Genomic DNA, 16,566 nt, shown 5'->3' with positions numbered 1-16,566 from the left:
CAAATGCTGCTTCTGTTGTTTCATTTTTTCCAAAAGCCATTGGGTCACACAGAACAAGCTGGCTGCCCTGTCATCCAATCAGCAGCCAAATGCCAGCTCTGTCCCTTTTATCTTGTTATCACTTTCCCCAGCAGGTGGAAACCTCTGAGGAAGGGCAAAAAAACACTCAAGCCCAGTATAGAGCCTGATTTACCTCTTCTGCATTAGATAAACAAGAAAGAAAATAGCACAGCAGATCTTAGAGGAACTCTTCACAGTCCTGGTGTTAAGCAAAAGCATTCAGGAACTGGAAAAAGGTGGACAAATGTTCCCCTTGCAAGTTTCACCAATTAGTTTTCCTCTTGTTCCTTTTCACTTATCCCCCTGGGTTCACAGAAAGGGGATTGTTTCTGGTGGCGAATGTGTGTGGCCAGAAACTGACAGGAATAGACAAAACATTTCAGCCACATTTATCACTGAGCAAATTAGTATAACAAGGGATTTCTTGGAAGGAGGTGGAAAATATGTAGGCCACAATCCAGCACAGAATCACATGCACTTAAAATCTTTGATTTCACTGGGCTTAAGGGCACCCAATTCTACTGTACCGAGGCTATAATCTCTTTCAGTTTTTTTCCAACACTTGGGGAGGACACTGCAGTTGCTGATTAATATATATAGAATCCTATTAACATAGAAATGAACTCCAGCCTTTCTAACACATAAAGCTGCCTTGAACTACTGATCCATTGTGCTGCCTGCTCTGAGTGGCATGTGCCACTACAGGCAGAGGTTTTGTCCAGCTATGCTGCCCGAGTTCCTTTTTAACTGGTGATAGCTGGGATGGAACTTCAGACCATCTGCAGCTAAGGCATATACGCTATCACAAGAGTGAGCAGATTTCTGGCCTGGTGGATCTACTTACTATTTTACTAGAACCCCAAGATCTTCTACTAACCAGAGTCATGTGCAAAAGACATACAGTTAGAATTACAGAGCAGTGTACCTCTCAGCAGATTCTAAGCCTAGGACATTGCTTTCAATATGAGAACTGAACTGCGCTCACCATCCTTTCACACACATCAACTCCTGGTTAGCGTTTCTTTTCTTTTTTCTTTCATTTCAGCAGTGTAATTTGGATAGAAAAAGTCATGTTGTGGTTGCCATAGTAAAATACTTGGGGATCGGAAACCTAACGGCTGCAAATCTCCCAGAGATCTACCAGTAGATCCTAATCTATCTACTACCAGTAAATCCTGATCTACCTTCTTTCAGCAAATCCTGAACTAACTTCTGTTCTACCACTAAGCCATAACTCCTCTAGAGCCATGTGTTGGATTGCACAAGGTTTTGGCTTACACCAGATGTACTGTGATTATAGTTTGCTTCTAATGCTATATACAGGGTTGGGATGGGAGAAAATAGATATGGGGATAGTAAATATGGATACAGATTGAGAAAGGGGCTGAGATTCAAGGTGTGATGGACCTTTACATAACCTCTGTATACAAAATCCAGATCCAAACATATCATCACACTCTAGTGTGACCAAGAAGCCAAATGGGGCTATGCAGAGCTGTTCAACTAGAAGCAGGCTTGATTTTCCATGGCTCCGATTAGGTTCTCTGGAACAGCATAAATGGACTGAAAAATGGTACACAGTGTTGAGAAAAAGTAAACCACAGCCCTTTTTGAACACACACTGAAAGACAGCTTCTCTTTTTCATTATTAATATTTAATTATCATCATCATCTTAATTTCTAAGTTTTGTCTTCCCTGAATGATTACTGTAATGATTTTCCACTGTATAGACACTAAAATGATCTACCATAATTGTTTTGAGAGGGTTGTTGTGTTGCTGCTGCTGCTGATAATTAAAAGGAGTGAAAGAGGTGTCAAGGAAGTATGTAGAAAGCTGGTGGTATCAGACTCCTACACAGAGTCAGCTCTCTGTAAGAAATTACTGCATGAAAGTTATAATGTGTGGCAAACCTAAGTCTTCATGTACTGTGAGGCCACAATCCATTGCAGTTTCCCAGTGTTTGAACAGGAAGCAATTTGTATCCATTGTACAGGAAATAATTTGCATGTAGTTTACAGGGCTGGTTGATATATACCTGTCAATCACTTGATATCCAATGATCGTGTGCACGTGTGAATGGACCATTACAGATAACACCACAGATGGAACTTTAATTTAGTCTCATATTACCTACAAAACAAAACACCAGTGTTTTCAGTGCAGTGATATCAAACATTCATCTGCTGCCAGTCATCAAGGGCTGGCTCATGCGTGACTGGCAGCTAAATATGTGACCTGACTCTATTGAAAAACCAGGTTTTGAATGTGAGGTGGTGTGAGGAGATATAAAAGAGCTATCTGTGCTATATCCGCAGTGACCCATTTACACACTGACAAGTTCTAAATTTTACAGTAATCAAATGATGAATATGTGGGTGCAACCCAGCCCAAATTACTCAGTAACCAAGTGTAATCAAGTAATAAACATAGATGTGTAAACCAGACCACAGTCAATGTAAGTCACTCAGATGCCTACATAGAAATGAATTCCATGAAGAAATCTGGTAATGTGTGATGTGGTGCTAAGAGGACAGAGATCTTCTCGCATTCCTATAATCATATCTTTCAAAGGACCAGTATCATCCCCAGAATTTTGCTGACATGGTGATATTTTTTAACTCATGTATGTAATGCTATCAATAGTAATATGCACAGCATGTTCCTATGTATGTTTACAAGAAAGCAAGTTCCACTGAGCTCAACAGGACTTACGCTCAATTAAGTGGGGATCGGACTGCAGTCATAGTGTGGCACTTCCCCCTCCTTCCCCCTGAGTGTTCAAAGTGATTTCCATCTATTCTTTCCCACTTCTCTTTGCTGAAATCCAAGTCTTGAGCTGTAAATGGCTAATTACTTTTGCTTGTAGCTGATGGGGGAAGAAAGGGGACTGGCATGCGAGTAATATCTTTCCAGAGAAGCATTTAAAGCTGCCTTCTGTAATTTCCCATAAGAAATCTGGTTATACTGGTTGATTTCAATAGGAGAATTCTTTGCCTAGAGGCACTAGATGAGTAATATGCCATGTGTCTCCTACTCCTCTGCTAATATGATAATAAGCACATTCAAAAAAAGCAACGAGGTGTTTACAATGACTGCTTCATTCCTTTCACTCACCTAAAGTCTCAGAACTGGAGAAGGTGTGTGTGTGTGTGTGTGTGTGTGTGTGTGTGTGTGTGTGTGTGAGAGAGAGAGAGAGAGAGAGAGAGAGAGAGAGAGAGAGAGAGAGAGAATCAGGAACCTACTTAAACCTGCAAAAGCCAATTTCGATCCTCCTGTCTTCCGGGGGAAAAAAAGAAATATGTGCATTGCTCTACCCTCAGCTAAGGCTGTTAAAGATCCTTCAAAGGCCCCGGGACAACGCAGGACTCCCCTCTCTTCCAAACGAAATGAGAGAGCAAACCAGGCAAAAGGCAAACGTAGGAAACTGCAAGGGGAAGGAGGTTACTATGTTTGTACTTGGCACCCTCGAGGTCTTTTCTCAAACAAGTGCCATGTTGTGTGTGTGTGTGTGTGTGTGTGTGTGTGTGTGTGTGTGTGTGTGTGTGTGTGTGTGTGTGTGTGATACAGAATAACCTTGAATTCAGAGGTAATCGGCAGGTTCCCAGATCGGTAAAAGTGAAAGTTTCAAAGAGTGACAAATTTGATGTGTGCTTTCCAAGGACAAAATAGGGGGGGAGGGAGAGGAGGAAGGACAAAAACAATCCATATGGAAATATAGGTATGTATGTATGTGTGCATATACGACATTATATTATACTTAAAAGAGCTTAAAATACACAATCAGGGTTGCATTTAAGTGCCGAAAATGTACTCAGACGTCACATAGCTGTAATGTATGATTATCTTTCACTGAAATAACTTCTGAATAAATTAATCCCTATTGCAGGTTTACTTGGAATAAAGTCCGACTGAATCCGATTGGGTTTCCTTCCAAGTGTGTCTAGGACGCCAGAGCCATTCTTAAGGCCTCTTCTCCCTGAGGGACTATAAAACAGGCAATCTAAAAGAAAAAAATGATGGTCTGTTAATTCTGTGTATGAAGTTGCACAATATGAGAAATCCAACAAAACTCTGATGAAGCCAAACTTCTTGTTGGATGAATCCGATCGTTTTAATAGACACAAAGACAGGCTTCCCTGGAATGTTTTCTCTCTCTCTTTTACAGCCCCGAAAGAGTGAGGGTCTCCTCCAGGGAAATGCGGCATATATACTTGAAGGAGGTTTCACATTCAGGTTCAAAGCAATCCTCCTTCCCTCTCGCAGTGGTGAAATATTGAAAAAGAAAAAAGCACATTTGAAACGGGTCGTTTCTTCCTCTTACATACGATGCACACATCACACCCACACCTGTTATATTTTAAAAAGTGCAACTGATATATTAGAAATAAATTATTTCCTTGACATGCCTTTCAAGAAGCATTCAGCGAAACTTTTCCTTTGGGGGATATAAAACCTTTTCTAAAAGGGTGTTTAAGTCGGGGGCGCGGGCAGGCGTGAGGATAACTGGGGAAGTGACAGCATTGGAGGGAGCGAAAAGGCCGAAGGTCCAGTTCCCTAACCTCTTCCCGCAACACAAACTCAAGAAAGCACACCACACGCAGAGCAGCCCACAGAGTCTACAGGCCACAAAGGGACTCAAGTGAGGAGCGATGCCTTTTGATGCGCGACGGACGTTTTCTCCTTTCCCTCGTTCATCATTTCTACGGACCACAGAAGGCGAAGGAGGCGCCCCCTGTGGGACTGCTTTCCCACACGTGTGTGTCTGCAGGCACTAGATCAGTGGCTGCAGGGTTTTGCCTCATCCCGTCTGCCCCCCGGCCAAAAAACCCACCTCTTTACAACCATTTCGGGGTCCTGACTAATTCTCCTTAGCTACATTTTCCTAAAAGTTCCTTTAACTTTCCCATCATCTCATATTCTGAAGCAGAGACGCTTACGGAAGACCATCCACTCCCACGCCCCTACTTTAAAAACATTAAAACTGAACCAGAGACCAGTGATTTGCGCGCAGGCAACAACCGCAAGGGTTCGCTCCTGAATTTCAGGAGTGGCGCGATTTAATATTAGTTCGCGGGAACTTTTCTGTCTGGTTTTGCCTGATCCGGGATAGCTTAGAGCGGAGTGATAAAGAGTCTCCTGTTTATCAACTAACCAGGGGTTAGAAATTGTTATTATCAATTTATTTGATTTTCGTTCCAAAACAACACAAAGAAGCTCGGATATTGTTGGAATAAAGATCTTAAATTAGAAGAATCTCTCTTTCTCTCTCACACACACACACGACACACGAGAAACTGGAAAAAAAAACTTCAATTAAACATAATATGCATAGATGTGTGTATGTTAAACACATACGTGCATACGTATTATTCATTCCTGCGATAGTGTACCCAACAACATTGTAACGTGTATGTTTATAGCAAATTGTGCATATAATTATATTACTATTTATACTAAGTAATTTAATTGGTATAACTATATGGCACTGCTAAATGTGTTTGTGTGCATATGTGCATGCAAAGATATATGCATGGATACACACATATATAGATCTGCATATGTAGATGTACTGTGTGAACGTATGTCAAATAGACACTCGCACATATACATATGCACAGATATGTACCTGTATGCATGTATATATCTGTGACTGTGTATACGCACACATTATCCACTAATTTGCATAGCTTCGTTTTTACCTTTTCTCATTCAGTCTTGCAAGAAGCATATCTATTCAATGCCCTCGCGTCTTCCTCCCCCTCCCGAAAAAAATCCATTCAAAGGGCATTTAGTTTCTTTCTTTCTTGGCCGGTAACCCTATTCATCAATTGTTCAGTCTTGTAGATTGCATTCTAATGCTAATCTAGCGTGTTAAATATCTTTTTGTTCCCTTTTCACCGTTTTGTCATTCAGTTTATCCAGTTTTGGTCACCCATTTTATTTATTTATGCGCCTGTTCCCATTCAGGGGCTCATGTATTTTTTATTATGTTGTTTCTCTGTCATGCAGTGTCAACTTAGTCTATTCAAAAGGGGGCTACTTGAAGGGCCGGAGGGACAAAGCGTGTACACAATTGCACCGCTATTCAGTCTGGCCAGCTGGATCGGCTAAAAAAAAAAAAATCGAGAAGAAGCAGAAGAAAGAAAGAGAAAGAAAGCAAAGAAGAAGAAGCAGCCTTGTGAAAAGAACTGCCTCACAATGGCCACAGAAGAAATGCACAATGCTAACAGTTTTCCAAATACCACTGATTGGTTTCCTTACAAAGAGGAGAAAGCCGCCGCTTTCTCTTAGCTCCACTTCAACAAACAACACCCTCACAAAACCTCCCAACCCTTGGTTTTGTTCTTGCACAAAAAAACCCTCGACAGTCTAAACGCTCCCACTGTAGGACAAAAAAAGGGGGGCTTTTCACGATTTCCCCTTTTCTCTCCCTCCCCCCTCCCCCATTTCCCTTATGGGTGAGGAGGGGAGGAAAAGGAGAAGCAGCTTGGAGCGGGGGAGGAAAAAGAGGGAAATTGTCAGCGAATTAATAATATCACTCTTTGAAAAGGGAAGGGGTGACCTTTCAGGAATACCTTGGGCTGGAGGAGAAAGGGAAAGCGAGGTGGGGGTGAGGAGGGGCAAGAGAGAGAGTGTTTCTAAGGCACTCGCTGGCCCTCGGGGAGTTTTGGCAGCGGGGCACTGGGGGACGGCGTCTTCCTAATGTGGGGCAAATGCTGAGGGAGGCACGCCGGGTCCACTCAGAGACACCACCATCCCCGTCTTGAGGGCTCCGAGATCTCAAAAGAACAGTGGACTGAAGCCCTGTTCCCGATCGCGTCGGCCACTTTCTCTCTCGTTGCCCTCTCACCGAGGTGACCCTTCTGGAATCTGGAACTCTCCGGTGTTCTCTTTTGGAATGTTGAGCTCTTCGCGTTCTCTTGTGGAATCTTCGCCTTCTAAGCGTTCTTCTCAGGAATCTTCGGCCTCCTTCGGAACTGACCTGCAGTGGAGAAATTTCAGTACCATCCACGCAGGGAAAAAGGAAGAGGAAGGTGCCATTATGAAACAGGTTACCCGTTTTAAAAAAAGAAACAAAACATATAATTCCATACTTTCACCGGGCTCTGCTTAGCCCAGATGACAATTAGAGCGTGCTTACTCTTATTCAAATACTTTGTTGAAAGTTTTAAAGCTTCCCTATCTCACCATCACCTCGTTGCAAATTGCTAGGTGGTGGTAATCCCCCCCATTGGGTAAAGAAAAGGACCAGAACGTGATCCTTGCATGAGCCCTGGGCCAATTTGCTTCCTCTTTTGAATACTTCAAGTTTGAACTTTACAAGAGGAAATTCTGACCTTGCAAAAGCCAGTTTCATGGGCAAACGTTTGATTACCAGATCCCTGTCCCGAGTGGAATGCAAACAACGGCCGGCGCTGGCCCCTCGAAACTCAAGCCATTCATTTGGAAGTGAGTCTTAAGAATGAGATTTTAGTGGGATTTACTTCCACGTAAAATCCTGCATAACGGAGGAAACAAAGGATTCGCACTTCTGCTCATTACTTCCCAATATGCTTCAGGCGTTTACATTTCAGGTTGCATACACAAGATCACAACGTGTTATGGGGGGGGATCCTTTAGAACTACAATCCTATGCACATTTTCAAGTCCTCCGTGGGGTTACTTCTCAGTAAATGTGGAAAGGATTGTAGGACAGGTTGATTCATCATCTGGGACAATTTCTGCCCCCTAATTCTGAACTCGTAGCCACCAAGGCGGACTACTCTTCTGGTGAACACCACATCAAAGGGTGTGAAGAGATAACAAACAGGCCTCTGCTCCTTGGATAAGACCGCCATGCCCGCTGGTTTCTCGAGTCAAAGGAGAGTGTTCGGAAACGTGCTGTAGACTAAAGTTGGCCAGAACAGGGAAAGGCCAGGAGGGATTTAGGGCTGGGATTACTCGAGAGTAGTAGGAAGTTCCCTGCTAAGAACTGATGGGCTGCCACAAAAGGGGGGAGTGGAGGGGGGGTGAGCCCTGAAAGGATTTAATTAACCGTGTCAGGGCTAATTACCCCTGGACAGTCCGAGTTAGTTTTGCATAATCACTCCGAATTATATGAATTCACTTATGATATGGCAAAAATGCTGGAGGGGAGACAAGTGGAGGATCGCTGTAATTAGCAGTGCCAGGTCAGGAAAGACGCCTCCTCTCAAATATATTTGCCATTTTCTACTCACTAATCCACCCCATATATCCCCGCACACTTAGAAAACTAAGGCTACAATCCTGTGCACGATTAGTGGATAGTAAGTCCCATTTGAAGTCAGTGGGAGTTATTTCCAGCTAAAAGCGATGAAACTACATATGTGGACGCCGATGCCCATTTACTTTTGAGTAAGACCCCTGGGTTTCCATGGGACTTACCTCCAAGCAACCATGCAAATAATGGCGGTGGACATTTCAGCTCGGGTGGGGGTTGCAGGAAGAAATCATTTTCTAGCAGGTGATGTTGGGAAAGGCCCAGGAGTGGAACAGGCAGCTAACTCCTCAAGGCTAGTAAAAGAGATTTGGAAACAGACATGTATGGAATAGCGCTTTATTTCTTGCTGATCTCATTCAGTTTTCTTAGGAAACCCCTTTTGTATGGCTTGCCCAATGAAACTTTCTTCCTCCTCTTTTCTCTCCCAAACAAATCAAGAACCCGGTTCAATTAAAAGAAAGCACTTGTGCAACCTGATCCTATAAGATGTATTCCTGAAAGTAAATCTGGCTGAGTTCAGTGAGAAATACTTCCAAGTTAAGTGCGCGGAGGACTGCAGTTGAACATCCCGCACCTATGTGTGCTTACCTGGAAGCAAGTGGCACTAGTTCCAAAAGGGCTTACCCGGATTGCAGTGTTAAAGTCCTTGCTCATTTCCATGAGGGCGAGATGTAAATTTGCCGTTCAAATTAATGGTACTTAAAAGTGATTTATCTAGCTAGATCGTTCCCAGTTTGGTTTGTAATTCTTTGCTTCAGACTAAAAATGAACAGATTCGGACAGGGTGTCCTTAGTGCAAGGTGTGTAATATGAAATATCGCAAGAATTACACAGATTTGAAGCAGAGAAGCTCTTTATAGTGGAAGCAGCCCAACAACTTTCTGCTCTGAAAATACTACATGGAAATCGGTTCATTTCTCTGTGTGTTTTATCCAACGAACTCATGAATGCAATTTCTTTTCCTCTACCCCCCCATAATAGAATTACTTGGATTAAAAAAAAAACTTCTTTCCTATTCACGATTCCAAATGTGATAAATCAGGGTTTAGTTCTACCTTACAATGGTCTGATTTAGATTTCCTAGTCAATGTATTCAAAAGCGAAACAAAGACAGTCTTTGGAGGATACCTTACACTTCACCTGGCCTAGGCAGGTAAGGGCAATTGAGATTAAAATCTTGTAAGTAACTCAACAAGAAATAGAGGATTTTCTCTTTCCCCTGCTTCAGGCTTTTATTTAAACTCATTGTTCCAAAATGAACAGAGTGGTAAGTCGGATTCTAAATGTACAGATATAGTTTAGACGTCTAATTTTAAATTAGAGCACACCAGCAAACTCATTTATACACGTCAAATGTTAAAACCAATACTTAAAAACTTTTCCCCAAAGAACCTTATATTACAGAAAACAAAACAAAAAAGTAAACTAAATACAGGTTAGCCAACTTGATTCACAAACATTAATCCAAATATACACATTACAAAAGTAAACGAAAAAGGTTGTGATGTAAGAGACAGTTTAAAATGACTTCCCCTGCCCTTCAAAATCATTATCTGCAACTGAATGGTTTATGCTTTTATATATAAAAAAATAAGATTCCCCCGCACCTCCCTAGTCTGGTCAAACCACATGGGAACACTTGAGGTTTTCCTGAGAGAAGGGGTGAGACAGAAAGTGAAGAATAAGCGTCTTCTCTCGTAACACAGCGGTTTAGGATACACCAACATCTCAGTAAATGTATAATTATTTCTCAGACAAGAAGTCTGATTTTTCTTTTCAATTCTAAATCACCGAAAAGGGGCTCGCAATCTTTTGAACTCGCTTTAAAGGGCGCTCTGTTGTTGTTTTGCTGTTGTTGTTGATGCTGTCTATCTACCGCACTCGGACTCCTGCACACATTTGCTTGGAAAAAAGGCCCATTGATTGCAACGAGACCCATTACCAAGGCGCTGTAGGCTTAGGATCACAGCCCGCCCCCCGCCAAGTGACTGAAATAATGCAGCAAAGCAATCTGACACGTGAAGTTCCCACGGACATGTACACATTTACATGTGAGGTGGGGGCGACAAAGTGACAGGCAGTGGTTCTTGTCTCCTCTCGAGAACTGGGAACCTGCTGAACAGTTGTCCTAGAGAACTTTGTTGTATAAATTAAAAGGGGAAGGGGAAGAGGGAAGCCTAAGATGAAATTAACAACGACCCTGCCTGTTAATTCTCCTTTGATGGCCCTGATCATAAGACGAGGTACTAAACCGTGCTTATTTCGCGGGGTGGTTCTTGCGCCCTGCCAACTTTCGTGCGCCCTGCCAACTTTCGATCTGAAACTGATGAGGCTCATAGTGAAGGCTTAGAGTCGACATTTCTGGACCCTCTGTGGACTGGGATGGGATTTGGGGAGGGAGAGAGAAGGGAGAAAAGAAAGGAAGAAAGAGACAATCCCAAAGAGACTGCAAGTGGCTCAGCGTTTCCAACGGGATGTTCGGGAGGGGACGTGCGACCTCTCCTCTTTCCACCCATCACCCTTCAAAAAATCCGGGGGAAAACAACCACAACCAGGGGCAGGTGCAGAAGGAGGGCAGGGAGATTGCTGTCTGGGGGGGGGGAGGCAACAGGGTTGCAGACATGGATGAGCGGGGAGGGAGGCAACAAGACAGACGGTTGAAATGTTCTGGGCCGGCAACCCCGCAGATCAGGTGGCTGGGCCGGCTGGACGGCTGCAGCAGCAGCAGCAGGCTGGAAGGAGTGGGAAGAAGAGTCTTCGGGTCGGCGAGTGCTAGAGTCCGAGAGCCCGGAGACTGATGCTGGAGTCCAGCCCCCCGGGGCCCGGCAGGCTTCCTCTGTACAGGGGTCCAAAGTGGGGGGCAGGGTGTCATAGAGCCGCCGCGTAGGCCGCGGGGTAGGGGTCCAGCTGGGGCTTGCCCATGCCTGGCAGGAGGATGTAGGCCAGCGGGGGCTGGAGCCCCGGGCTGGGCCAGGCGCTGCAGTTGCAGGGGATCATGTAGCCCGGGTTGCCCGGGGAAGGGTGCGAGTGAGTGTGCCCCCCGCTGGCGGCAGCGGCGGCAGCAGCAGCGGCAGCAGCGTGAAAAGCACCTCCAGCCGTCGGGTAAGCCAGCGAAGAGGCGGCATAGGGCAGGCCAGCCGCCGAGCCCCCTCCGCCGGAGCCCGCCGAGGCGGATGAGATCTCCGCTGCCATCTTAGAGCCCAGGTCGAGCAGCGAGTAAGGGCCGCCGGCGGCTGCAGCTGCGGCCGCCGCAGCCGCCGCAGCCGCCGACGGAGGGAAGAAGACGCGGGCTGCGGCCGCCGCAGCGGCTGCCGCCGCTTTCTCCGGGTTGGCCAGCAGGGCTTCGTGCCCGTGCAGGGCGCCGGCCTTGAGGGCCGGATGATGGTGCCCCAGGTGGTGAGTGTGATGCTCGGCGGCGTCCGGCAGGCCGTAGGGCACGACAGGGAAGGCGAACTTGTCCTTCTTGAGGAGCGTCTTGGGCTTGCGCCGCGGGCGGTACTTGTAGTCAGGGTGTTCCTTCATGTGCATGGCCCGCAGGCGCTTGGCCTCGTCGATGAAGGGTCGCTTCTCGGCCTCGCTCAGCAGCTTCCACTCGGCGCCCAGGCGCTTGGAGATCTCCGAGTTGTGCATCTTGGGGTTCTCCTGGGCCATCTTGCGCCGCTGCGCCCGCGACCACACCATGAAGGCGTTCATGGGCCGCTTGACGTGGTCCACCGGCTTGGCCATGCCCGTGGCGGCAGCAGCGGCGGCGGCGGCGGCGGCGGCGGCGCCCAGCCCGTCGCTGCGAGCCACCCGCAGGAAATCAATGGTGGCTCCTACCCTCTGGACGGCTGCTGTGCCCAAATTTGGGGGTGCTTCCCCCCACACTCTGAACCCCAAGATTGGTCGCCTGGTGGTCCGACAAAACTCCACCGCTGCCTCTGCGACGCTATCTTTTGACAATCGTTGTTAGTGCCGTCGATTCTGCGAAAAAGGTCCTGTCTCCCTCCCGCCCTCCAATTCCCTGCTCCTCAGTTCAAGGAAGTGCAAAATCAGGAAAGTGCTCTGTTAAAAACCCAAGTCCTACTCAACTCTACGCTTGGCGGGAACTGGGGCATTTGACAGCCGATGGGAGGAGAGGAAAGGAGCCACAGGCTGTCGCCAGCAGTAGCAGCATTGGAAGCCGTGAAAAGTTAACCCCAACGATGCAAACAGGCCAAAAAATATAAGTATATCTTTTTTTAAAGTACGGTGAACAAATCTAGAGTCGATCCGAATCGTAAGAGAGAGTCACGAGAGTTGTCCGCTTCCAGGGAGAGCAAATTCCCTCAACGAGGCAGTCCTCCACCCGCCCGCCTCTCTCGGCAAACTTTCCTTCTATGTGGAGGCGGAGCGAGGCGCTTCCTCGCCTGCCATCCTCGCTTGCCAGTCCCTTCCTAGAACAGGTGAAGCGAGCGACCTTTCCCTCCGGATCCTGGGCTGGATTTCCCTCTGGGCGCAGCTGCTCGCCTCCGCCGCTCGCCACGACCGGCCCCTTGCAACCGGCTAGGAAGACAGGAAGACGGACGTGTCAGCCGAGAGGGGGTCGGGCTGGCGATCGGCTTCGCGTGTGCCGGAATTCGGCGGCGGGCGCTCTCCCGAGCGGCTCCTCTCGCTAGCGCTCCCGATCGCCCTGCCGCAGCCGTCGCGACAAACTTCCAGCAAGTTTCACTCGGCTCCTCAACTCCACCTCCCGCAGCTCCCCCCTCCTCCTCCCCGGTTTGCTTAAGTTTAGAGAGCTTTGGGGGCCGGAAGGTGGCTGGGGGGGAGGAGGAGAGAGACGGGCGGGGGGAGAGGCGTAAATCGTCCGGAGCCGAAAGCAGAAGATTCAGATGCAAAGCCTTAGATTATAAACACCTCTCTCCTTACACAGGGCGGTTGGGTTTTTTTTTTGCCAGCTGTCCCCTCTTGCTGTCTCCGAGAAGCCGGCGCTGCTCCCTGTGTGTTAGCAAAGGCATTAGCCTTGCCTATATGGTGCATGGCCAGTGTGTGTATCTGGGGGGGCAGGAGGAGGAGAGGCGGGGTGTCAGGCGAGTGAATGGGCGGCACCGCCCGGAACCCTTGGCTCCTCCTCCCTCGTCCGTGGCCCATTGACTAAAGATAGCGCATTTCCGCCTCCCCATTCACGACGCCGCAGGGTAAAGGGGCGGAGAATGAAGAGGGGGACGCTTTCCCCGCCGCTAAGGCAGAAAGCGGCGCGTGCGCAGTCAGATCAATCTCTAGGACCCTTTCTTCCAACGTTTGCCCTCCTGTTTCGAAACTCCAGCCAACAAGCTCGGCTCAGCACTTCATAAATCGGCTGTTGACAAGAGGAAGGGCAGAGAGTGAAAGAGGAAGTTCCTTTCCTTCTCAAAAGTGTTGCTGATCTCTCCAATTCACACACACAACACACACACACACACACGAGCTCCTTCTGAGTGGTCAAATACAGATCCTTCAGATGGCGCTTAACGGCGTCCCAAGCGCATACGTTTCCTTCTCCTCCTCCTTCCCAGTTGTGATTTTCAGGTGAAGTCCCAGGCTGACAGAGCTGTACACCGCAACAATCCTTGAGGCGGGCGGGGGTGGTGGTGGTACTACGTTGATGTTTTTTTTCTGTAAAGCCCTGCTAAGTTCCTCGGAAATAAACTTCAGACTGGACTGGAGAGGGCGGTTCGGTTTCAGGCGTGCATCCGTACGCACCCAAAGTAAACCGCGATAGATCCATAAGGCAGAGGTTGGCGCCGTGGGAATGAAAAACGAGGTCATCAAAAGACACCGTGTCCCACCCAGCCCCCTGCCCGGTTTGCAATGAAGTCTCATACAAATCTTAGTGGGGGGAGGGGAGTTCAGGAGGAAGGAGCGAAATCATTTAGCAGCTAATGGCGAGGGAGAAAGAGACACACCCTCCTCCAAACATTTCTCTACTTGATGTCTGTCGTGGAGGCGGGAAGGGAAGGAATCACCCCGCGACTCTGGCTTGCCTGTCCGCCGGGTATTTCTGTGCCGGCGGCACATTGCTTCACCCTTCGCCAGTGGCCTGATCTGTCTGTTGCTGCTACCGTGTTGGCTCGCCCGTCTGCCTGTCAGGGGAAACTCGCTTGCCTTGTTTGAATGTCGTCGGCGCCAGCTTGGTTTTGACTTACCTTTGTGGTGTGTGGAGGCAATCGGGCTCAGAAGGAAGGATTAACTCGTTCCCTCGCGAAAGAACGAAGCCAAGGCGAGGCGGCGAGACGCGACCGATCTCTCAGACTGATTGACGCGGGAAGTTTATTTTACCTCGATCCCAGAACTCCGATAAATACGACAAGGGGTGATGGTGGTGGGAGGAAGCGGGAGGGGGAGGAGGGGGAGGGGACAAGCTGTGAGGAGCTAGGACAAGAAGCGAGTCCATCCCATCCGCAAAGGCTCGCTCATCCAGCATTACGCCAGGAGAGCGACTGGGGAACGAGGCGGTGCACCTTTTTTTGGGGGGGGGTGCAAAGTATTTCCGAACACCAGCCACACAACTCAACAACATGCATTTTAACAAGTACATTTCTGCCGCTGCCCTGCTGCTGGAGAACATTCTATACTAGGTCAGGGCTCAGTTTCCACGGGGAGAAATCACCCTGCTTCCTTTCCTTCTCTTCTTCAATCATCGCTTCCAAAATTGAGTCACTTGACAACTCCAGCTTCGGTAGACTCCCCCCCCCGCCATTGGAAACGTTATTGCTCGGGAGGTTTAAACGATGCTCTGCCAAGGATGCGACCCTAAGCAGAGATACGTGGACGGGCGGGTGGTCAATTCTTTTCCCATCAATGGGACCTTTCACTTCCGCGAAAAGATGCTTCGGATCGAAGAGGGGATGTGGCTAAGTCTCTCCTCCCCCCCTCCCCATTACACAGCCCTGAAATCAGTTCGCTTTTGCCGGGCCCCACACCACACCGAGCACTTGCCCCTTCTTCAGTATGTCCCGCTATCTGCCTTGAGCCTCCGAGCCATTTGGCACTGTAACCCTCAAAACTATTTGCTTTTGAACTCGCCCACCTTTCCTTGGGTGACTCTACTCCTCCCAAAACAGGAATAGATGCAGGTGGAGGATTGCTGCAGCTACCTGCCATTCCGATCCATAACCTCGTTAAGAGCAGTCTGGTTTTAAACCGATTCAAGCCGTTCTGAACTAGCAGGACTTAATCGCTCTCAATTCAGACTCAAGTTCTGGTCAGCCAGTTTTGTTCAAAGTCGGTTTAAATCCCAGTACTCTGAATTAACTTGGGTTGGGCTCTTATTGTGAGCGTCACAATCTTCTCTTCTCGCTTCCAAGGTGATGGTCAAAGGGCGCTGTCTTCCTTCAAGAGAAAAATCATGGCCATTGATCCATTGATGGGATGAGCCCCCAAACCGCATCCAGTCTGGTTTCTTCAGGTATCATGGGGCTGTTAGCTCATTCCACAATGCCCCTTATTTAAATACACATCGCTAAGTAGTCCAACGTGATCGAAGGAGAGAAAGGGGTTAAAATGGTTGGCTAAAACGGAAGTTACCTACAACTCGGCCAGCACTCATTGCTGCCCTCCTCTTATGTGATCTTTGAAACTGAAATCAGAGAGTGAAGTCTGGAACAGAAAGAAGAGAGGAAGGGGCTAAAAGTGTAAAAAGTGGCCTGGTAGTGTCTGCTGAGAGCCAGTGTAGTGTAGTGGTTGAGGCGTTGGACTACGACCTGGGAGACCAGGGTTTGAATCCCCACATAGCCATGAAGCTCACTGGGTGACCTTGGGCCAGTCACTGCCTCTCAGCCTCATGAAAACCCTATTCATAGGGTCACTATAAGTTGGAATGGACTTGAAGGCAGTATATTTACATTAGTGTCTGCTCTGACTGGGCACCTCCCCAGGTTCTCAGGCAAAGAGGGATCTTGCTGTTGCTGTTTTCATTTGAGATAGCAGGGACTGGTGGCAGGGGCCTTATTTTTGGGATTTGAACAAGTAACATTAGCAGGATCCATTCAAGGGCTAGGCACTTTTAAGTCCCACTAATTCCAATGGGGAAAGTTTTAAATAGTTCCTGAAAGCTGCCCCCCCAACTAAGTCCCATCAAATTATGAAGCTTAGTTCTGAGTAAAGGAATGGAAACCAATGGGACTTCAAAGTGTTTCACTTTACTTATGGTGCCTAATTCTATGGAATTGGGATGTTAGGTCGCATTCTTCATCAGATGATATTTCAAAGGAGGGCCTCCTTGTATTTTTTTAATAAAATAAATCCAATCAGGGAAGGGAAGAC

At 47.6% G+C, this 16,566-nt stretch overlaps 1 protein-coding gene and 1 long non-coding RNA gene across 3 annotated transcripts; both read right to left on the bottom strand.

Moving 5' to 3' along the window:
* Positions 1 to 1,737: 1,737 nt before the first annotated feature.
* Positions 1,738 to 14,601, bottom strand: LOC133386254 (uncharacterized). 2 transcript variants are annotated; one of them, XR_009763098.1, is made up of 4 exons: positions 14,448 to 14,601; positions 8,469 to 8,597; positions 6,913 to 7,044; positions 1,738 to 4,062 (listed from the first exon to the last, which is right to left on the bottom strand). It is a non-coding gene; the product is annotated as an uncharacterized LOC133386254 (long non-coding RNA). The 2 variants fall into 2 exon arrangements; XR_009763097.1 differs by lacking the exon at positions 1,738 to 4,062 and having other exon boundaries at positions 4,076 to 7,044.
* Positions 9,068 to 14,426, bottom strand: SOX21 (SRY-box transcription factor 21). Its single transcript, XM_061630102.1, has one exon. The coding sequence runs from the start codon at positions 12,028 to 12,030 to the stop codon at positions 11,173 to 11,175; it is 858 nt and encodes a 285-aa protein (XP_061486086.1). The 5' UTR covers positions 12,031 to 14,426; the 3' UTR covers positions 9,068 to 11,172.
* Positions 14,602 to 16,566: the final 1,965 nt, after the last annotated feature.

Source organism: Rhineura floridana, chromosome 5 (assembly GCF_030035675.1).
Source record: "Rhineura floridana isolate rRhiFlo1 chromosome 5, rRhiFlo1.hap2, whole genome shotgun sequence".
In the NCBI taxonomy this organism is placed as follows: Eukaryota; Metazoa; Chordata; class Lepidosauria; order Squamata; family Rhineuridae; genus Rhineura; species Rhineura floridana.
Note: the sequence above shows the minus strand (reverse complement) of the source record. Positions and strands in the feature narration are given on the sequence as shown.